We start from the raw sequence: 23,762 nt of genomic DNA on the forward strand, positions 1-23,762 counted from the left end.
AAACATTTGCACAAAATGATAGAGGCATGTTCACTGATACCGTCGATTTTGCTATGTCTAAACGTCGAATAATCCTGTCCTAGCCAAATGAGCCCAAGTGGTATACAGTACAGATGCGACCCCCAATGTATGTTACCGACATATTTATTGATATAGCTATAGCCTAATTTAGTCGTTATCTTGCAAAAAAAATTCGCGCTTCGCGCAACCAGGGCCTGATTGCGCACTGCACGGTTGCATGACATATTGTTATCAATTTTAGAGCGTATTAATATAAGTCTTGTTTGCAATGTTACCTAATTCAGTTCGCTCCTATCGATGACTAAAAAAAGGTTATCAAAATTCCAGTTGCCCGCGCAATGGTTCGTAAATCTCAGGTGTCCCTTTCGCCGAAAAAGTTGCCCACCCCTGATATAGATAAAATTAGACATTACTTGCAAATTACAACTCAGTTGCAGAGGGGAAGAAAATCGCAAGAGGCTTTTTCGCGATGCATTCAAAATTGATGCAATTTTTGGAATTATATCATGATACTGTGACAGAGAAAATGCATCGGCTGGTTTTGTAAAATTGTGAAAATGGTGTAAATATGACCAAACGATGCTTCCCACTTGACAAAATTAAAAATATTTGTAGTGTAGCTTAGCTGTTTGGGTCGAACAAATGATTAAGAAAGACTGCTAGTCCCAATTCTTGAATACTTGATTAAGTACATGTAGACTAGACATAGGCTATGGTCTTTGACTACTTAACTAAATTCCATTTATGACCAATGTCTATTATTAGTAGTAAGAGTGTTTGTGCTTGTAATCAGGATAGTGTGCAATGAGTAAGTTCAATTTCTTTATTAGTTGCCGAGTCATACACAAGAGCTACACCTGGATTTTTTATCTACATTTTTATTATACAGGATTGGATATCTGCCATATTTGAATGATTCATACATTTCAGGATATTAGAGAGTCCATGTTATAAAAACTTGAATAAGGAAGGATATTTAGCAAATCTGTATTTAATGTTAATTGCATAGTGGATAATTCGAGCTGTGCCACAATGAAACAATTTAGCATGCCACAGTTAATCATATGTTTGCATATGTTTAATGGTTGTATGATAGTCTTTCAACCGACAATGTGGCATATAATTTTCGAAGTAAATTGGTAATAATGCTGGAGTCGGAGTCGGGAGTCGGAGTCGGTACGTTTAAAGACCCAGGAGTCGGAGTCGGAGTCGGTATATTGAAAATGTGTGGAGTCGGAGTCGGAGCCGGAGTCAGTGGTAAAATTTACCGACTCCACAGCCCTGGTACTTACACATATATGGTTTGATCTCAAGCCTGAAAAACCACCACAGCCACAGTACCCGACACTGGGGATGGTGTGAACGCGAGGTTCGCGTTCGCGTTCTGTGTGAGAACCTAAGAAATTTGGATCACCTCGCGTCCTCATACGGCCCCTGTGCCCGGATTTGAACCACTCTGCTTCAAGTGATGGATAGATGCAAGTGCTGTTCTGGCAAAAATGGTGTTTTATTGCATTATGTTCAAGTGGATATTATCCTTTGAAAATTGATTCCAATTATGCATATAGATGTGTATTGTGTAATTATTCGGCAAATTAGGCGCAGCAGCTGATCGCGCGATAGTTGTATTGTGAAGAATTGGCAATTTCTATCTATCTAAAGCAGGGGTGGGCCAACTACGGCTCGCGGGCCTCATGCGGCCCGTGACGACATTTTGTGCGGCCCGCGAAGGCATCGAGAAATATAATAGAAATATTGATAAAATGCGAAGCACAAATCTAATTACTAGAGAGACTTGGCTAAACTTTTTCCTAAGATATTTCGTAATGATATTGATTGAGTTATAATCTTAATATTCCATTTTTTGATTTCATTGTTGGCGCAGCAGCCAGATCTCTGGACGGGACACACGCATTTTGAAACGTTTCGGTTGTTAAATATCCAAGAAGCGCAAAACGGAAATCTATTAGCTCGGATAACAATTGTGATTTTGGATTAGAACTCCGACTTCCAGTGTTGTACTTGGAAAAACCATATCGCGCGCGTCCCCTATATGCGCAGTTAGGTGCAAATAATTGTTCGTAACTTCGGCCTCAATTCATTTATAACGAGTTGTTCAAATAAATACAAAAAGCGAAAAGTGTAAGGTGAATGCTATGCAATTAATAAAGAATCAAGTGATAGGTACTTCTGTTTCGGCGTCGAAGGAAGCGCATAATATGTATTACTTGTCACAACATGACATTATTGTAATGAGTTCGTTGCTGCAATTTGAAACATCACTTCAATCCGAACAACCTAGCTATTAGTGCGGAGCGGATCGACAAATTCTCTGGTCCGGCTCCGATACGGTTGTTCATTTCTATGGTCCGGCTCCGGCCGTATCAGGAAAAGTACTGATCCGGCTCCAATCCGGTTCCGGCCAACAATGAAAAAGTCCGGCCAGAAATCCAGCCCTACTCGGTACGGAGGTTCCGTGAATTGATAAATATGCCTCGTTTATGTTCACACTGGCTTGACGGTTACTTGCGTGTGGTTGGTTGGTAGTGATTTAGTTATAAAAGTCATGCTTATCCATAAAGATTCTGGCCGTATCAAAAAAGTAGTGATCCGGCTCCGGTTGTAACAGAAAAAGTACTGATCCGGCTCCGATCCGGTCAGGCCAAAATTGTAAATATCTGGCCAGATATCCAGTCCGGCTCCGGTCCATGCTCCGCACTACTAGCTATAGGCGCAATGTATCAAATTATGAGGTGCAAAATATGCAACCGAATTAATCAAATGTTTGAGACAACAGTAAATTATGTTGATATCGTCCTCGCAAAAGAACGTGAAGAAGGCAAGTTTAACACAGTAAGCCTTTTGCTATAAAGTATTTAAAGGTAACATGCTGATTATGATGTGTCAGTATTGTACGTTCTGAAGCTTAACCAAACGCAAAATCAGCAAATCCGTGAGCCGATCGCTGCTCACATAATCAAATTTCCAACATGTCCTAAGAATCGGCACAACCTAATTCCATCCCTAATTTTGACGAATTGATAGAAGATGGCCTGCTTATAAAATCCCGTTGATGTTTCTGACGCGTGAGCGGTATCATCATATCAATGTTTGAATTGTTTTAATCCATATATCTGTATTATCTCCATGTCTCCTTCGATACTATATAATCAAATAAAAGTTAGCTTACATTATAGCGTACTATAATGAGGCCCGCAAATGGATTCAGATGTTGAATGCGGCCCGCGAGATGAATGGTTTGCTCACCCCTGATCTAAAGAGATATCAGCATTACTTATAAATTTCCAAGCACAAGCTCTATTCTGCCAATCATACTATCCGTCATATACCTATTACTCAGTCAATTCTGAGGGCGAGTTTGCGTAGTCGTTATATCCAGCGCCGTCGACGCCCTTCTCGAATCTATATCCAGTAGCACGTTTTGAGTCGTCGAAGGTATATCTGGGTTCTTTCATCTCCGTTTCAATTATTTCTAAGGCGTCTTTACAAGGAAAAAGCCCAGAGAAAGACCTGAGGACGAATCGAACGAAAGAAAATAGCAAGAGAATCCTGTTTAATGAATCGCATTGTGTCTTATGTACAGCATTGTATGTTATAAGTCCTGAGCAGATGAAACTATAAATGCCTACGATTATTACCAATTATTCGGCTCAGCGGACTAATATTGTTATCGAACAGTGTTTCTAAACCGGGGTCCGTGGATCCCTATGGGTTTGCGAAGAATTTTCGTGGGTTCCGTTAAACCCCCAAATTTGAGAAATGCCTGCTCAATTTCTACATAAGTACTATGATGTTGGTTAAAAAGAAAAGTCATTTTATTGCCGTTTATCACTAGCCTACAGTTGATATTACAACAAGACAGATGACGGTTGCACGATAATTGAGAAAGATTTGAACTAAAACTTGAGGGTTACGCGGGTTCCGTTACCGCGCAAAATGGGGTCTGTGAAGACAAAAAGTTTGAGAACCACTGTTATAGAAAAATAGTGGGTTTATTGCATCGCTGCATCAGAGAGAAATATGAGAATGAAAATATTTGAGACAGTCGATGAAGGCTATCAAAATAGATGGCACGAGTCAAGTCATATGTAATGTCAGTAACATGGACGAGTCAAGCATTGTTCTTTGTGATGTTCATGATGTTTATCGATTACAGTGAATATTTACACCAGGCCGATATTCTTTATTACGATTCCTTTTGTGGAGATTTTTGCACGACCCACTTCTAATACTATAGTCGACTTAATCCAAAAAGTACTTTCAGGAAAATGTACTTTCACGAAAAGTGGAACTCGAGTCTGACTCTGGTCATTACAAACGAATATTGTAACTCGATAACTGGATAATGTATAAGTCCTGCGTGTTTCATGCGTTCAGGGCCAAGTACTGCAGTACAGCGCAGTTGTAATTCATCATTTAAACAGTGGTCCTAACGCGATGTCTTTCTTTATGCATGCCATGCTATGGACGATCGATATTAAGCTTAGTTCGGCCAAAATAGAACGGAACTAAAGGGCCCGAACTAAGCGACGTCCACTGTATATGTTGGATGTTGTTGTTTTGTGGTATTCGTGGTGTTTCTGTGACCATCGTGGTCAGTTACTCCGAGCAATTTCCAACACTTATTAGCTCTTTTGCAATTAAGCAATTGGCATCGCGCTGTTGCGTTTCGCCCAAACAAAATCATAGCCCTTACTCAGCCAAAGCCTCGCGCATTTCCGAACTGGTGCCTGAAAGGGAATAGCAGAATCTGCATTCAGTTGCAAGAGCTATACATCTGACGTTCTCGTTGTGCTCCTCCTCGCCACTTCATCCGCGTCAGCGGTGTCTTACAAAAGCCTAGAGGTGGGCCGTGCTATAAGTCGGCAGTTACGGAAAATAAGAAGAATATCGGCCTGGTGTAAATGACCATAGTAGTCGACAAACACCATGAATACCCCAAAACAAACAAACAAACAAACATCTGATGTTCTCGTTGTGCGTGAAAATCATATTTTATTGATTTTTTTATTTTAAAATTCTGTTGATTTGCACCAGTAAACTATAGTAATGTATTAGGTGTGCAGTTATAGGTGCAACGTGGTAGCTTGCCCGAAGTACTAAGTAAAACATCTGCGGTAACGCGCTCTATTTTTTTTATTTATGAAATAATTTGGCTCGCTTAGAGTTTCGTTTGAAAAATAAGTTGCCCGAACATTTTCATATTCCATAGAACTTTTTTCTTGATGATGATTTTAATGTTTCGGAAGGTGCTTTCTGGTTGACTCCCGATGCCTAAATGGATCGCGGGCCCCAGTTTGAGAACGACGAAAAGATTATAATGAATATTTCCTGAAAATCATTGTGGCGTCTGCGGTATGAGTTGTGTGTGTGTGTGTGTGTGTGTGTTGACTTTCTCCGAACTGGCTCAGCGAACTCGTTGGATCTATTGAAACTCGATTAGGAACCAGTGGCGTACAGTAAATAATGCTGTCATTACAGATGACATTTACATGCACCAACAAAAGCATAACGAAACCCTTATTTAGACGATTATGACGTACTTATAAGAGGGGAAAGGTTACAATTCTCGGAAAAAGCCGATTGATGCTGCATTTTCTGTCAAAATCGAGTAACCACACCTGCGGCAGTTCGAAAATACATTCGAATACTAGGTAAAGCATCAATGTTCGCTGCGATAAAGTTGCAAAGCGACAGGTATACCCGTGAGAACAAATACTGTGACATTTCAGGGTGAGGTCAAGGAATTCCTTGCCACATTTTGACTGCATCACTAACCACAACTTCTTTGTGATAAATCATGATGATTACTTAGCCTTCGATTATTGGCATCGATAAGCCAATGAAGATGTCGTGATTTCGTGATTGCTAGTCTGCCAGCCGTTCTGGTCGCTGGCACGACCACTTTTCATCAGCTACTTTCGGACGCTTTTCGGCAAATCTTGACGACTCTCCTGTGAGCTTCTTGCAGACTCACTGACGTTTTTTATGATCCTCAGAATGAGACATGGATACGCATCATATTTTAGATTCTCCAAATTTTGGACAACCCTGAACTTGGCTAAACATTAAATTATGACAACCACCGGCAGTGGTGTGTTGCTATATATATTTTGTATTCCAACGAGGCTATCTAGTCGCATTTTTCGAAACGTTTCATAATCCTATCTGTACCAAAGCCCAGAAATGCAATTGTTTTGTAAAATTCAATTGTGAAAGTTGTGCTTTTAAAGTAAAGAGATTGTATTGTACCAATTAACAACAGCGCTCAGGTCAACTCAGATCAGGCCTTCCTGGAAATTGGAAACACTGCTCTTACGCACCCCTTAAAAGCATATATATTGGTAAGATGAGGCATACATGCCACAAGCATTGCTGTGCTCCCAACGTAATGTAGCTGTATTATCGTGTTATCATTTTCCATGATTTATTGATGGTCAATGCAAACAAATAAAAGGGGCAGGCCAACTTGAGCACACCAATTATTACAATAAGCCTTAGTTACGCCATCCATAACATTACGCAACTCTATCTGAAGTCTTACAGTGACGCTTTCAGATGGTACGCATCGGTATGGCTTCAGTATATATTATAATATTTGGAGTAGTAATGATTCAATGTATTAGAATATTCATAATTGGTTTCATCCCATCATCGTCTAATGATTTGTATCCAGATTCGCAAATACCTTGATTGTCGCTGTATACAAGTCAAACCGAGTCGTTGCAGATTTTGACTGAAGTCAAGTCAAGTCACTGGATATTTGGTATATAGTGACTCGAGTCTAGTCGAGACAAGTCAGGCTGAAATTTAGAAATGATTCAAGTCATTGCAGTTTGCAAGATGATTAGCAGTACAAATTGTGCTGCTATTAATTGTGAATCGAGCAACGAATATATGCATAGCTTTAATTATACCTTCGAAAGGGCGCTTATGGCTCACTTAGAATAGGCTTACCATACGTCCTCTTTTAAGAGGATTTGTCCTCTTTTTTGACTTTTTTGAAAGTGTCCTCGGAGGACGCCCTTTTGTCCTCTTTTTTGAGATTTTGTCCTCTTTTTTGAAAATTTAGGTCAGATTTAGAGGAAATTGCGAGTGATATGCCGCAAATTAGCGCAGAAGTGAAGCTCCGGCGGGTATTTCGGAGGGAAAAGTGGTGATTTCAGCTCTGAGCTAAAAGAAGACCTTTTTTTTTTTTTTTTTTTTTTTTTTTTTAGTCATCCACCTGGTAATGTGGAGAGAAAAACGTGTTTTTGAGCTCTGAGTGGAAGTGATGACCTTTTTTTTTTTTTTTTTTTTTTTTTTTAGTCAACCGATCATGAAGCGGGTGAAATTTACCTGTTTTTGAGAATTCTTCTCCAGTTATGCTTGACTGAAATTTCTGAAAAAGTGTCCTCTTTTTTCATTTCCGAAATATGGTAAGCCTAACTTAGAACTGCTCAAATATGTCGGTAACTGTCAGCCAAATGATGAAATAATACGAAGCCTCTGAAAGTTGAAGCAAATTTACGTTGACGTTGACGATCTAGTTGATTGCTTGTTTGGCGATTACAATCCAAGTGGTCTTGCTCGCCATATTCAAGTGCTCATTTTAATATCTAGGTGGTGGGCTACACAATGCAGCTACACACCCAAGCATGCATCAATTGTTGAGGAGTAATATATATGTATAAACTATATCAGTAATACTTTTAAATCATCCATTAGCTTCGTTAAGGTGAGCACTCAGCAGTCGGTAGAGAGAAAATTCACTAGTAAAGATAAATTAGTACTAGTCTACGACAACGTAAGTTCTAATCACTTCGTTTGCGGTCAATTTATTTGTGATATACCGACGGAGGCTCAGTAAAACCAGGCTGCGCAGTCGTCGAATGACCGGTTGCTCACGCACGTCATATCAGCGTGTCGAAAACATGTATACCTACAGGTACAGCGACTTGGTCGACACCGATAATTTTGAAACACCGAGTTAGTCTTGCCAAGTCATTTTTACGTAGGGACTCGAGTCAAGTCTTAAAGATTTGACTCGAGTCAAGTCATGACTCAATTCGCACCAACACCGGTAACCAGTCACTTATCCACGTATGAAAGTAAATCACTAAATTCCAAACTTGGCGAGGGTTTGCTGATGGGTATATAATTCGGCAAATATTGACTGCCTTTTACAATAAACAATGAGAATTTGTCGCGCGATATCGCACAATTCTACGAGGTTGCTAAATTCTGAGTAGTGTTTATGCATAATATTTTGGAGTAAATCTTCACGCGCAACCGTTACAAAATTTTGTTTGTTGTGTATACACTTAGCGTTACCAGAAGGAAGCGAATACCACATAGTCTTTTCCACAGACAATAAAGCCACCACCTTAAAACCCACAAGTCGCTGAAATCAAAGGGGTGAAACGCTCTGGCTATGCCGACTGCATCACATGGTAGAAGACCACGAGGAATTTGAAAAGTTCGTTTGCCCTGTTACGGAAAATTTTATATTCCTGTTGAAATATACGTTTTTCAGAATTGCTCCCGGCTATACAATATGCATGTCCAATACCGACCAAGAAGGTCTGGAGTAAAATTAAACTTAGTTACGGGATATCCGAGAGATAATTATAGTTTGTAAAGCTCAAATACCACATCTGCGCTTTATATTTGAAACATGTTCAGAACCATGATACAATAGGAAAATACTGAATGAAACTAGTGAGTAATGAAAGTATCGATGTATATATTGCGATGTATATTTATATCATATTATAGGAAACGATTGCATTTATTTTGAAGAGACCGTCTCTACAATTTATTAAGCGGATGTATAGGCCTACTCACCAACACACGAAACAACTGTGAATCACGCAAGCGCCACGTAACTTTTTAGATTATTATCAACAGAAGTGTGTATCATTAGCGAGCACTTCCCATATGTTATGTTACAATGAAGATTGTATAACACATGCATGCTACAATGTAATCTCTACTCAGGTGTCAAGATGTAGTTATGCGTAGTCTCTGAATCATATGTCATTTAAACAGGTTTGCCTTACAGTGTGCATTTCTGTCATTGTTTCAGATGAAAGGTTTAACACGCATATTAATAGAAAATGTAGTTAAGTAAGCAGGATACTCCTTTCAGTACAGAGCATTCGGGAAATAATATTGCTATAGCAAATATCATATTTTAACTAGATATTGGACGTTATATATTTTTGTCCTCGATATCTTTGCGGCATATACAGCGACTCATTATGTACATATACTTACATACGGTCTGTGTATAATCTGTATATGCTTACCACGAGTGGATGATGTGCATATGCCGATGTACAAGAGAGCTGCTGATATAGCCGATAATAGCAGATACAATGCAACCGCACATCCAACTTTCATATGCAATCGTGTACTTTAGCCCTTAGAACACCTATAGGCTTTCGTCGTTCATAGGCTACTTTAGATTTCAAAACGATCACATTATTGCCTGCCTCTTGTTCAGCCAAGGTGTTAGGAATTTAAAATTTGTCATTCCGTTGCGAAGTACGTACTTCTACTGGAAAATGAAGGCATTGCAATGATTTTCATTGTTTAGTTCCTGCACAAGATATGGTCAGTTGGTCACCCGTTTTACCGCTACAATTGATATAAATCCTATTTGTCGGATAGATGCTAATATCAGTGCATCGTGAACTTTTATGAACGAAGTAATCCATGCGATTAGTCAGCGACAGAATGTCGGATGGCAACGTAACATCGCTTAACAGCAACCTCACATCTGCAGAGCAAGACTGGACTGCTACACTTTCTGCCACGCATGCTATCAACACTATCATTCTATGCTCTACAATCTACTTATTGGTGTGCGTGATCTTGCACGGAAACAAGCACAGGATGTGGAACTTGAAAACTCAGCGAGGAAAATTATACATCGCGTGCGCTGCGACCGTCGGATCGGCGGTACCCAGATTGGTGTTGGATCAAATTTTTTATCACTTAGCGGATATCGAGGGAGCTTTGGAAAACTGTGAATTGCTGACGGACTTGTCGAACGCAAGCTGTTCGATAGCACTGTTGGCAACTTACATATTTTTGTGGATGAGACAATGGGTGATCCAGAGTAATGAAACCATCCGTAGAATTTCATCGAAGTGGATACGAATATTGAGCTGGGTTTCACTCGGAATGATCTTGATTACCGGGGTAGTGTTTTTATGCGTATTTACAATACCTCAATCGTACGAATCCACTGGCAAGTACTGCGTCAGTATCGAGCTAGATGATCTCCCGAAACATACCAAATCGCAGCCTCTTAAAAGTAACTATATCCTCGGCGGCTTATTGCTATCAATTCAAATTTCGGTCCTTTTCCTGTTCATTTACCCAATGACCAAGACTCGCGCCAACGTCCCTGGTAAACACGATCATAAAACCGACCTCATAACAGAGACGATGCGAAGAAATTTGATCGGCGTAATTGTAGCTGTTACGTCCGACTGCGTGACTCTGATGCTTCTCAGCATCACACCGTGGCGTGCCCCGTTGGTCATTACCGACATCATTTATAATGCTACTATATTCGTCAATTCGTGTAGCATCATTTGCACCTTCAGAAGTCCGGCTGATATTCTGTTAGCTTGCTGTAAGAATTTAAAGAGCACGTCTGCCGACCAGAGATGGAAGTCGGGCCGGGCTTTTCGGGTTCGGGCCGGGTTCGGGCCGGGCTCGGGCCGGGTTCGGGCCCAAAGTTATAAAAATTATCGGGATTGAATCGGGCCGAATAGTCACTACGAAAAGCATTTGATTTGCAATTTTGTTCGAAAGTGGCACAACTACATATAAGATACACCAATACCGTATCACGTATAAGTATGGCAATATCTGTGAATAAATTTTATACGAAGTACGAACCCAGATAAACTTCATTATAAGACGGCCCGAAGACTATGATTGAATAATGAAACAATGTCAGCTAAATAGTAAACAAGTGTCCCAAATACGCCAGACATTGATCATTGTTCAGGCCACATTGTGACGAAAACATGACTTACGGATGGATGGATTACCATGCTGGAGCCTGGATTACTACCAGTTTAGTTTTTTAATTTCGATGAGGCATGATGAACTGAACAGCTAGAAGCAGGTATAGACGACGGCTTCCGTTGTGGCACAGCAGAATTGATCGATAGATGTGTTACGGCGGTGTTAATATTTATTAAAGAAAGCTTTTAGATGCGCCATAGTGATTTTGTCGTCCATGGTGAATTGCTTTAGGTCTATACGGAAACTAACTTATATTGTATTAGGCTATGTGACAGCGGTAGTATTGTTATATAGCAGTGTTGGGATCAAGTCACTTCCTTCGAGTCACGAGTCATTTCGAGTCATTGCGCATTTTGACTCGAGTCAAGTCAAGTCAATCGATTTTCAAAGGTGACTCGAGTCAAGTCGAGTCAAGTCAAGTCAAGTCACGAGTCAAGTCACAATTCAAGTCAAGTTGCCATTTCGAAGTATGAGGCATGATTGCATCATTGCATTTTGCTAGCTGTCTGAAATACATATTGAGTGGTCCCTGATTCTGAACCGCTAAACGAATATAGAGTTGAATATACACGCAAGCAGGCGCTGTATCGCTCACATATACGTATAACTGGTAAACTACGTTGATAGTCACCAGCCAAAATAGAGGATAGAGAATTGATTGAGAACGAATTGATAAGATGCCATACATTACCCATTTATTTGAACAAGTGATTTGTGGTACAGAACTTCAGAATAACGCGAAACAATAACTTCATATTGTTAATTACCCATTTACAAATTGAGAGACGAACCCGACTGTATCCAGTAACTGTTGAGGCTATTGAAATAATCAATTCTTCGTATAACGTGTGAATGCAACGCCCTTTGTATGGATGACAGTTGACTTGTATTTTGAACACACTATTTTTTCTCATCTTGGCCAATTTCATTCCTTTATTGCTTTAATTTAGTTTAATATTGAACCATTTAATACAGTCCACATTTTGCAAAAAGGATGGTGGAACTAAGTTAACAGTGGGGCTGTTTTCAGCGTATTCTCATTCAGACATATTAAGTTCTCTTGCCATATGCAAGATTGCTATCGAAAGAAAACGAAGTGAGAGCATTGAAAGCGTTGAAAAGCTCGAAATTTGAATCGTATATCAGCTTATTTGCTCGCAACAGTTGAAAATTGCTATTTGAACTAGGTTTCGGGCCGAAACGGGCTCAAAACTTTACCGTCGGGTTCGGGCCGGGTTCGGGCTGAACTTGTCGGGTTCGGGCCGGGTTCGGGTCCGGCTCACCCGGCCCGCTTCCATCTCTGCTGCCGACAGTGTCGAAGATCTCACCCGGGACGCCGGCACCGCGTAAAACGTAACGCATTTGTATTTGTATTCATATATACCTGATTTCACGTTATTCATAATATCATTTATGCTGGCACGCACCATACTGGATTACTTGATATTACTTCCCGTGCACCATATAAGAAAAGTTTCAAACTATTTTACATCATGAAAATATATACTTTTTCATTGTTTAGGTTTACGTTATAATTCTTAACAGGATCTCAGACCAACACCAAACGGCTTTAACAATGTATAGCGTATAATATCACAACATTAGGCTATGTATGTGCCAACCTTTTCGTGGTCCTGCATAAAACGCTTGAAGTTGCTATAAGAACCGATATCCCGATGAGAGCACCATTGAATAGCATCAGTAGCTATGGTTGATGTTCTTGGACCGTCGTGGATATAATGTATACTTGGAGTTAGGTTGTTGTCGGTTCTACCTTGGGACAAGCCCGTATGTATCAACCAGAGCCCAACCGATCTATCTGCTTGCCGATATCTGGTAGCTCCGTAACAATATTGTCATGGCTCGGCTCCTGTCTGTATTTGCCATCATGGCGTCCATAATCTCACTATTCATGTGGTTTTTCCGTGTTGGAGTCTCTTCAATACTGTTAGATTTATTTATGAAAACCGCAGGATGTTATTTCCGTTATGATAATAATGAAAAGTAGTGTTTGTTAGCCTACAAGAACTAGGACAAGCGACGGAAAATATTGTGAATCACACAGCGCGATGTACCCACTTGGATCAGGGCCCTTCAACCTGGTGTATCGTGCACTCTCGGGTGTACCAGAACTTTTACAGGGTGTACCACTCGAATGGGGTGTACTGGGGTGTACCAGATCCGCATTACAATGGACCGATGACTAGCTATCACAGTAAATCGGCAAGTTTACGCTTTAGAACAGGTTGACAGGATTTGCAATATAGTACAATGTTCATAACAACTGCACGAAGCTTGTAAATTACATTCCTATTCGGATGTCATGAGCAAATGTCTCCACTCATCATGAAACCGCTGGGAATGGACTTATTGGTTTTGGAGTAGATCAGGGTGAAGTTAACATGCGTTCACTGTTCAGCTTGCGATATCTGTTTATAATGGTCCTCGAGAAAAGCATTGAGTCAGCCCAGACATGTAGAATTGGTACTTCCTGCGATATACTAATAAACAACGCAGTGTACATAATTGCGGGAGCGTATAGCCAGCGGGGTCTGGGGGTAGAGTTTGAAAAACACTGTGTTAGGTGGTGGTGCAGTAACCTCGAATCCCGATTAGTATTTAGCATTTCCTCTGATCCTTGTTGCGTTTAAGCCAGGGCTGCTGCCGTAAAACAATAATTATGTGGCCGTCTACACATAATTAAATTAGCGTGTGTCAATATGCAATTTGAATTTACGAATTGGTCCCCAAATCGTTGAGACATTTTAATTCAGCCTAAAAATTTCCTTCGGGCTTAGCGTGATTCGGGATGACCTTTCGCTTTTAATATGATAGTATGTCCTTGCAATCTGAACCCCTCCGTACAAATGCGAACCGTAGAGAGGAAAATGATGCGCCCCATAAAGAAATGCCAAGCTGGAATCGCGTGCGTCCCACGAATGAGAGTTTCACTGGTACGTGTGGGCGATTCAAATGTATTTGACTATACAGTCAATCCTGATGGGAGGTCAAGAGATAACAACATGCTAAAAAGTGATTAATAAAAACCGGAATAAGCATAAGCATTAATTTCGTGGCCAAATTTTTCGAAGACACCTCTCCATCATTACTCTACCCGTTAATCTGGTCACGCGAGCTGGGAATCGATCAATACTGTCCACTGTCCAGTAATATGTGAAACTACCAATATTATCGACGGAAATCATTCTTCAAGATGTTGAAAAAAAAACTTCGCGCACGGTGCGATTATAAACCCAATTCCATTGACTTTTATACTATTTTGTGGACACAAGGTTCCGAAACTCGATTATTCCACAGTTAAGAACGACGCATTGCAGACTGAAGTACCATCTCAACAGGATCGGATGCATCGACTTGCGACTGTGCGACGTATGCGGTATTGATGAAACCGTAGAGCGCTTTCTGATGAATTTCAGAAAATACCGCAATCAAAGAGAATGCTTACGAAGCCATGCAAATTCGAAGAATGTAGCTTTCGACATGCCTACTCTACTGACGGACCCACAAGTACTTCGATATGTAGTTGAATATGTTAGATCGACGCGAGTAACGTTGTGAAACCTATAAAAACCTTTCATGTGCACATGTGTTCCTAAATATTTCTCATATATATTATGAACGTTCTGTATAGCGTTTAACTTGTTTATGTCCGTGGCGCAAAAAGTCTCCAGTTGTTATAAGCGCCACTCATTCCATTGTGTTTTTTATCTATAATATTTTGACTCACATTTATAGTCGCGATTTTGGTGCATATATAGGAATCCTATGGGGATGTTCTGCTTCTACACCTAGGAGGTTGTATACGAAAGGTGATCAAGAAATCAGTGATAGCTCCTAACGCCACGAGGGTAATCCGCGGTGCAAATTTCCCGTATAGTCAATTTAACATGAGTATTTGTCTTTCAAATGGTCCATGACGACTCTCCGATGGATGGGGCCGTATGCTACGGTATATATGTAATCGAAATGCGGTCGAGTACACCAAGAAAGTGGAACACCCCTGGTTTACGCTTACTGCGGAATCGGTGACGTGATCAGAGGTGCACGAGTTTTGAGTAAACGTCAAATGGGTGTACCACAACAAATAAGGTTGAAGAGCCTCTGCTTAGATTATTATCAACATATGTGCGTATTATTAGCGACCGCTTCCTGTATATTGTGTAATAATGAAGCTTGTATACGACATGTCTGCAACAATGCAATCACTACTCAAGTGTCAAGATGTAGTTATGCGTCGTCTCTGAATCATATATCATTTACACAGGTTGGCCTTAAAGTGTGCACTTCTGTCATCGTTTCAGATGAAAGGTTGATAAAAGAAGAAGTAGGAAAGTATGCAGTATACTCCTTTCAGTACAGAGCATTCGGAGAAAAGATATTGTAGGTCATGCCATAGCAAATATCACATTTTAACAACGAATATAGGACGTTATATGTTTTGTCCTTGATGTATTGGCGGCTTATACACCGACTCATGATATACATATATATACAGACAGGATCTGTGCACATATGTATACCGTGAATGCATGAGCGCTGGACAAGGAAGCTGCAAATATAGTCTATTATATAGCAGATACAATTTAACTGCACAATATAAGTCCAACTTTCATGTTCAATTGTATGCTTTCATCCTTAGGACACAAATAGGCTTTTGTCGTTTATAGGCTAATATAGATTTCAAAACTATCGCATGTATGCCTGCGCAGTGCGCAGCTTGGTCAGTCAAGGTGTTTCAAATTTATCATTTCGTTGCAAAGTACGTCCTTCTACCGGAAGATGAAAGACAATGCAATATTTCTCCAAAATGTATGGCAACCCGTTTCAGCGCTATAATTGATAGAAATCCTATTTGTCGGATAGATGCCTATATCAGTGTATTACGTGAAACTTTAGGAACTAAGAAATCCACGCGATTAATCAGCGACAGAATGTCGGCTGGTAACGGAACATCGCTTAACAGCAACGTTACATCAGCAGAGCAAGACTGGGCTGCAACACTTTCTGCCACGCATGCTATCAATACTATCATTCTATGCTCTACAATGTACTTATTGGTTTGCGTGATCTTGCACGGAAACAAGCACAGGATGTGGAGCTTGAAAACGCATCGGGGAAAATTATACATTGCATGCGCTGCGACCATCGGATCGGCGATACCAAGATTGGTGTTGGATCAAATTTTTTATCACTTAGCGGATATCGTCGGAGCCTTGGAAAACTGTGAATTGCTGACGGACTTGTCGAACGCAAGCTGTTCGATAGCACTGTTGGCGACCTACGTATTCTTGTGGATGAGACAATGGGTGATCCACAGTAATGACACCATCCGCAGAATTTCACCGAAGTGGATACGCGTATTAAGCTGGGTATCACTTGGAATTATTTTGATGACCGCGGTCGTGTTTTCATGCGTATTTATAATACCTCCATCGTACGAATCTACTAAGAAGTACTGCGTCAGTGTCGAGCTAGATGATCTTCCGAAACATATTAAATCGCTAGCTCTCAAAAATAAATACATCGTCGGCGGCTTGTTGCTTTCAGTCCAAGTCTCTGTTCTTTTCCTGTTCATTTACCCAATGGCCAAGACTCGCGCTAACGTCCCTACTAACCACGAGCATAAAACCGACCTCATAACGGAGACAATGCGCAGAAATCTGATCGGCGTAATTGTAGCTGTTACGTCAGATTGCATGGCTCTGATGCTGCTCGGCATAACGCCGTGGCGTGCCCCGTTGCTGATTACCGACATCATTTATAATTCTACTATATTCGTCAATTTGTGTAGCATCATTTGCACCTTCAGAAGTCCGGCTGCTATTCTGCTAACTTGCTGTAAGAATCTACAGAGCACGTCCGCCGATAGTGCTGAAGAGCTCACCCGGGACACGGGCACCGCGTGAAGCGTAATACATTTGTAATCACAATCATTAATCATTTATACATGATTTCACGATTTTAATAATATCATTTATGCTGACAGGCACCTTACTGGGTTACTCGATATTTCTTCCCTTGGGCCATATGAGACATGTATTGGACTATTTTACATTATGAAAATATATGCCCTTTTTTATGTATAGGTTTACGTTATAATTCTTAACAGAATCTCATACCAGCACCAAACGGCTTTAACAATGTATAGCGTAAGATATGACATCACAATATATATCTGTCAACCTCTTCGGGGCCCTGCATAATACGCCTCAAGTTGCAAGAAACCGAAATCACTATTAGAGCGCCATGGAATAGCATCAGTATGTATGGCTGATGTTCTTGGAACATCCATTATATCATGTATTCTTAAAGTTACGATGTTGTTGGTTCAACCAGGGGACAATCCCTATCAACTAGAGCCCGACCGATTTATCGCTGGCACTACCCGATATCTTGCTCCGTAAAAATCGTGTCAATGGTCCTTATTTGTCGTGCTGGCATCAATAACCTCATCATTCCTAAGATTGTTCGTGTAGGAGGCTCTTCAATACTGCTAGAATTATTTACGAAAACCACATGATGTTATTTTCACGGTGATGATGATAATGAAAAGTTGATTTGCTAACATACAAGAACTGTTGGACAATGGATGTGCTAGTATCATACTTTACTGTATATAAATGAAGTCTTATGGGATATATTTTAAAGATTACTGCCACCAGTTGGAAATTCCAGTTAAAAGATGTCACATTGTGCTACGAATTTTGGCAAAATATGTTATATCGATGCTATGTGTAACAGCTTGGAGTCTGATACCAGTAAATGGGCTGGATTTGCAACACCTACTTCTGCCTTCGAACAAATTGTGAGTTGACTAAAAATATTATGTGCGACGCAATAAATACACCCACGCATAAATCGGACCTATCACTGTATATATGGTATATAAGATAAGCATCGATAGCATTTCCGCCGTGGTTTGCAATAAATATGGCTGAATTCTTTACAAGAAACACGCGATGTCGCTGCAGTGCAAAATCTGAATGATTTGATTGCGTGAAGGCGGTGTCAGGTGTGTGAATGGATATCACCAGAAGTTATACTGTGAGAAGCTGTCACAAGGAAACAGTGTTGGGATGACTCGAGTCATGACTTGACTCGAGTCAGACTCGAGTCAACATTTTCGTATGACTTGACTTGACTCGAGTCGCTTTGTAAAAATGACTTGACTTGACTTGACTCGGCGCTTCAAAAATGTCAATTGACTCGTGACTCGGAGCAAAATTAACAAGTCAATTTCAAGTCATCAACTAGACGGTGTCGATTAAATCACCCTTTTATTATGTATGTTCGGATTGTTCGCGATACGCCGATGTCACTTGTGAGGGCAACCAGAAATTTACTGATTGCAAATTGACCGCAAACGAAACGATCACAACTTCCGTTGTCGTAGCAGTAGTGGATTAATCCAATAGCAACGCATCTTTGTTTCTCAAAGCTCAGTACGCAGCGCCCACCTTTACCAACCCTCTGGTATATAATTTAAATCGAACGAACATCATTTATGTGTTTATATTCTCGCAGGTGTGTAGATGGGTAGTGTAGGATACTGTAACATATCAATTTGTTACGACTTCTCGAGGCTTCGTATTCGATCCTCTATTTTGGTTGATAATAACAGACTGTAGCATGTATCTATACGCAGCAGTTACTCAAGTATTTTATTAGCAGTTCTAAGTGTGCGTGAGCGATATAGTGCCTTTTTGCATGTATATTTAACTTTATATTTGTAATTTGATGCAACATAAATGTCTAATTAGTCTGTCTTTCACCCAGTTAGCAAAATTTAATGACTTTACATCATCACTCATACTTCGAAAATCCAATTTGACTTGAATCGTGACTTGACTTGACTCGAGTCACCTCCAAAAAACACGTGACTTGACTTGACTCGAGTCACCTTCGAAAATCGATTGACTTGACTTGACTCGAGTCAAAATGTGCAATGACTCGAGATGACTCGTGACTCGAAGGTAGTGACTTGATCCCAACGCTGCAAGAAAATAAATGACGGTTGGAACGAGTGAAATGCAACCTCACAAGAAACAACCACCATTCTTCTGCGATTATCTGTCTCGATTCTTGTATTCGTAATGTTAGACGGCGATGGCTACAAAACGTGGAGCACGAATAAAGCTGAGATGAGCATGGATTAGGATTAGGATTTAAGAAAAACCGGATTTGTAAAATTTTGGCGGATTAGGATTGGATTAGGATTTGAGATCTTATAATAATGGATTAGGATTGGGATTGGATTTACTGATTTTCGGAAGATTATTGTCCTGAGGCGAATGGCGACAAAGTTTGTCGTCCTACCAAAGCTACGTCATGGATTTTGGTCCTCATTTTACAGAATTATAGTCAGAAGAGATAGACTTTCAAAGTCGAATTTTAAGTTTGAATCGGAATAGGACTAGGATTTGACTATACAAAATTTTTGGATTAGGTTTGGGATTGACAATTGAAACTTCGGATTTGGATTGGATTAGGACATAGAAATTTCAAATCCGCTCATCTCTGGAAAGAACAACTGTACAACATTGATCCCGTAACAACGATAAATAATTTGTACGTTACCTTGATATATCTTGGCTCAAGTCTAGTACCATCTCTTAGAAGCGTTGGAAAACAGGTTTTTCGGAGATGACATATCAGGCTACTACATATTCCCCAAGCATTTTGCGGCATTCTTATATCCAGTCAAAATGCCATTTCAGCTCTAGCAGCACAGATTAATACTGTTACATTAGGAATTATTGTACTATTTTCATCGGGGATGTGTGTGTTACACAGTAAAACAGTAAACGTATACAGTGTTTCTTGAATCGTTTGGTATCGAAATACTGTACAGTACAACCAGGGCCGTAACTGCCGCACCCCAAACCCCCCATTTGGGGGGGGGGGGGCGAGCTCGAAGGGGGCCCAAAATTATTTCGTGAATTAGCTTAAATTATAGAGTAATTTTGGAAAATTTATGAAACTTTTTTACTCTTTATTATTGGGTACTCTTCCCCCAAGAAAAAAATACGCAAGAATTATAGAAATTGGCATATCGGCGTTGGCCATTACCGGGCCACGACGCACCAAGACATATAAAGTTTAAGGCCATGTAACATGGGACTCCCAGAAGTGTGTCATAACGATCGGCAGCGAGTTAACCTTGGCCGAAAAGCACTGCCCTTATGCTGACCGAAAACTTCGTTATATATACAAAATACATATAGGTTCAATTGTCCATAGGCACCTAAATGACTGGCGCCGAATGTTCCTGTCTTGACAATCTGACCCGCACGAGACAAATACCATCCCGCAGGGAAAAATTATATGCCAGTGAAGAAATACCAATTAGAAATCGTGTGATCTTTTAGTTTAGTACGTTTGCGCGATTCTATATTTTTTGATATAGCAGAAAGGAGCTCACGAAATAACATCATGTAACGAAGTCATACCAACGGGTCCGCCCGCCCGAAGATGTTTAATTATTACTTGGGGGCTCTACAGTTTAAAAGGCTCATCACTTAGCTCTACCGGAAAATCTGATTACGTGAGCAGAGAGGACAAGAAACTGTCAGCAATATATATGCAATTCCCGATATTATTGACCGATTATATCACGAATTATCGAAAATTTTCGCGCTTGGCACTGGATCACTAAACAGTAAAAACTATATTTTCGTGGCAAAAGCGAACAACGTGATGGGGGGGGGGTCGGCGTATCACCTTATAGGATCCCAAGAGTCAAGTTTTTTTGGGCCGGACGAAGTGCTGTTTCGTTCTCTGCCAACGGGTATACACCCGGAGATGTTCAATTATTATTGAGGGGTCCTACCTTTTCAAACACACCTCACTCGGCTGTACCGATAAATCAGATTACGCGAGCAGAGTGATGATTAAATGGATAGCAATATATATGCATTCCCCGACCATATTGCTCGATTCAGTCATGAATTATGGAAATTTTTATCGCCTCGCGCGTTTAGGCCAGAAAAGCTAACCAACTAAACGGACGCCTAATGTAACTGATGATAATTATCGGTAAAGAGCGAAAAGCGTGAGGAGGGTCTGGGGGGCTTCGCCCCCCAGGAGTTAGGTGTACCACCCTGTGGGGGGCCCAAGACCAACGTTTTGGGGGGGGGGCTGACGAAGTGCTGTTACGGCCCTGAGTACAACTAATCTGATTGTATAGCACTTGTGCGTTTCATGCGATCAAGGTCAATTACTGCAGAATAGCGCTGCTGCAACTGATCTATTAGGGAACACTACAGTATTTTGAATGTGTTTTCTGCCTCTACGCATGACTATGAAACGAATAATTGATTTTTCACTTAATTAAGACAGGATCGTTTCCCCTCTGATTTCGACCAAGACGAAGCGAAACCGAATATGAACTAAAGTAGGGTTGCCATACGTCCGGAATTTCCCGGACATGTCCGGAATTCCACTGAAAAATCTGCGTCCGGGAGGAATTTCTAAAATATGCCAAAATGTCCGGAATTTTGAAGGCTTGAAACAGGCTCAAACGTTTTTCGTAAATCAACATAAACAATAATCTTTTCAAGCAGATTTATGCTATTCGAAACTCTTCTTCGTGCCGCACGCGACTTAATGCAACGTATAATGATATTAGTATGGGTACCAGGCACCACCCTCGTCAAAAATGCGATCAAAATAGATATAAATAACCATCATTTACTGAAAAAGTCTGATTGTAATCGCAATTATAAGCTATTCCTAGAGTTGGTTAAGGCCGATGGGATGCTTCAGTCACAGACAGTGGTTCCAAATCTTGGGGTCATTTGCCTTTATCTGGGAATCGCGATGGCTTTAGACGTAATCGGCTTCCTAGGCCATGAGTAAGTTTGGGCAAGCTGAATTTTTTTAGTAATCAGCTTATCAAGTTTTGAGGTTTTGCCACAGAACATTTTCAAGTGCGAAATGAGGTCGCGACCATGAAAGGTTGGAAATCACCGAATGTGTAACCTGCTGGTGCATTTTATAGTAGCCTAATATCCGAAAGAATCAATATTATTGACAGAGTTCATACCAGGGTTGTAATGATTCGAGTCATGACTAGACTCGAGTCAGACTCGAGTCACGATTTTCTGATGACTCGACTTGACTCGAGTCCTTTTCTCAAAACACGGAAATGACTCGACTCGACTAGAGTCAATCTGTGTATTGACTCGACTTGGACTCGAGTCATTGCGCATGACTCGAACCAAGTCATATGACTCGAGACTCCGACGACCAAGACCTACATTTCATTGTAATTTCGAAGAATAGTAAATAACCACACTATTGGGATTTCGTCTATTGATGCTGGTACTTGAGAATGCAACCAGAAATTACTAAAACTGAGGAAAATTAGTATATTATAAATGCGAACTATTCGATATCACCAGAGTTATAAAAAATGGGGTTAACAAGATTTTAACTGGATACTGAGCAGTCAACACAATGACTTGGACTCGGACTCGAGTCATAATACCATGACTCGGACTCGGCCCTCTTTTCGCTGACTTGGACTCGGACTTGACTCGGTAGTGAATTGAAAATGACTCGACTTGATTCGAGTCAAAACTATAAAAGTGAGATTGACTTGTGACTCGGAGCCCTGTGACTTGGTTACAACCCTGGTTCATACATGAAATTTAACAGCCAAATGCATATAGTAAGTGCACAACAGGTTATAACGGCTACCCTATGATGGGCCCAAGATCAATGCTCTTTTGGGCGGAACTGGGCAAAAAAATGTTGTTTCGAACCTGATTAAAACACATAACCAGAAAGCCGCCCCGACCTAACAGTATAACAGGGCTTTCAATTAAAATCCTGACAGGCCAGACACGGCCCGCTGACGATTTCATCCAGCCCGTGGAGAAATCTATTGCAGACCGTAGCAAGTAGCAATCACCAGAGCTCAAATTACAGATGGCCGAATTCATGACCCATGTTCCGCTCCATTCCTGTATAGTGTATCACAGTCGATGGGCGATGCTTTGCTAGTGTGACGTCATATTGACGGACAATGTGTTACACCTCATTTTAAAATCCGCTAGTGGGCGCTAAAGAGTGTCCGGAATTTGCTTCACAAAAATATGGTAACCCTAAACTAAAGGGTTCCATTTATATGATTATATGTAGTATGTGCCAGTGCCAACATGAAACAGTTCATATCTGCAGTCCATTGTTGAACTTCATTCACGAAAGGCCTGGGCTACGATATACCTGAAGAAAGAATTCTATTCCGGTTCATTGAGTCGATTACATCAACAACGTACATTCACATAGAGACGGATAAGGCACTTTAAAAGGATCTGCTTCACTTTACCCCTCAAATCTGCTGCGATGTCTCGGATTACAAAAAAAAACTCCGCCGCTAAGACTGGAATCCTTACTATTGAGCGTTTACTGTTTACGAACGAAACAAACCTGTAAATCCTAATTTGCCGAGTATATAGCCCGTTGGTCTAGCGAATGCGGCATCAAGTCGAAAATGAACCCGGGTCAAAATACTGAGTCCCGTCTTGGCCCTGACAAACAAGCCGCTGCGCGGTCGTATCTCACATTATCAAACTTTGCGCTAATTATGTTGTTATTTCAAATTTTCACAAAGATTGTTGAGAGCCCAAATTGCATGTGAAAATATATATCTATATATATTTATAACA

The 23,762-nt window shown here is 40.6% G+C and overlaps 2 protein-coding genes across 2 annotated transcripts; both read left to right on the forward strand.

The window, feature by feature from the left end:
* Window positions 1-9,017: 9,017 nt before the first annotated feature.
* On the forward strand, window positions 9,018-11,085 carry LOC145447132 (uncharacterized). Its single transcript, XM_080325552.1, has one exon. It carries the CDS (start codon window positions 9,742-9,744, stop codon window positions 10,795-10,797), a length of 1,056 nt encoding a protein of 351 aa, XP_080181678.1. The 5' UTR covers window positions 9,018-9,741; the 3' UTR covers window positions 10,798-11,085.
* Window positions 11,086-15,867: 4,782 nt separating this feature from the next.
* Window positions 15,868-18,952, forward strand: LOC145447131 (uncharacterized). The gene has a single exon (XM_080325551.1). The coding sequence runs from the start codon at window positions 15,903-15,905 to the stop codon at window positions 16,995-16,997; it is 1,095 nt and encodes a 364-aa protein (XP_080181677.1). The 5' UTR covers window positions 15,868-15,902; the 3' UTR covers window positions 16,998-18,952.
* Window positions 18,953-23,762: the final 4,810 nt, after the last annotated feature.

The sequence above is a fragment of the Botryllus schlosseri genome, chromosome 9 (assembly GCF_051294905.1).
Source record: "Botryllus schlosseri isolate E-star chromosome 9, Bs_hap1, whole genome shotgun sequence".
NCBI lineage: Eukaryota > Metazoa > Chordata > Ascidiacea > Stolidobranchia > Styelidae > Botryllus > Botryllus schlosseri.

Bases quoted from the DNA above. Each gene is read 5' to 3' on its own strand.
- LOC145447131 (XM_080325551.1), top strand. From the start codon at position 15,903: ATGGCAACCCGTTTCAGCGCTATAATTGATAGAAATCCTATTTGTCGG.
- LOC145447132 (XM_080325552.1), top strand. From the start codon at position 9,742: ATGCGATTAGTCAGCGACAGAATGTCGGATGGCAACGTAACATCGCTT.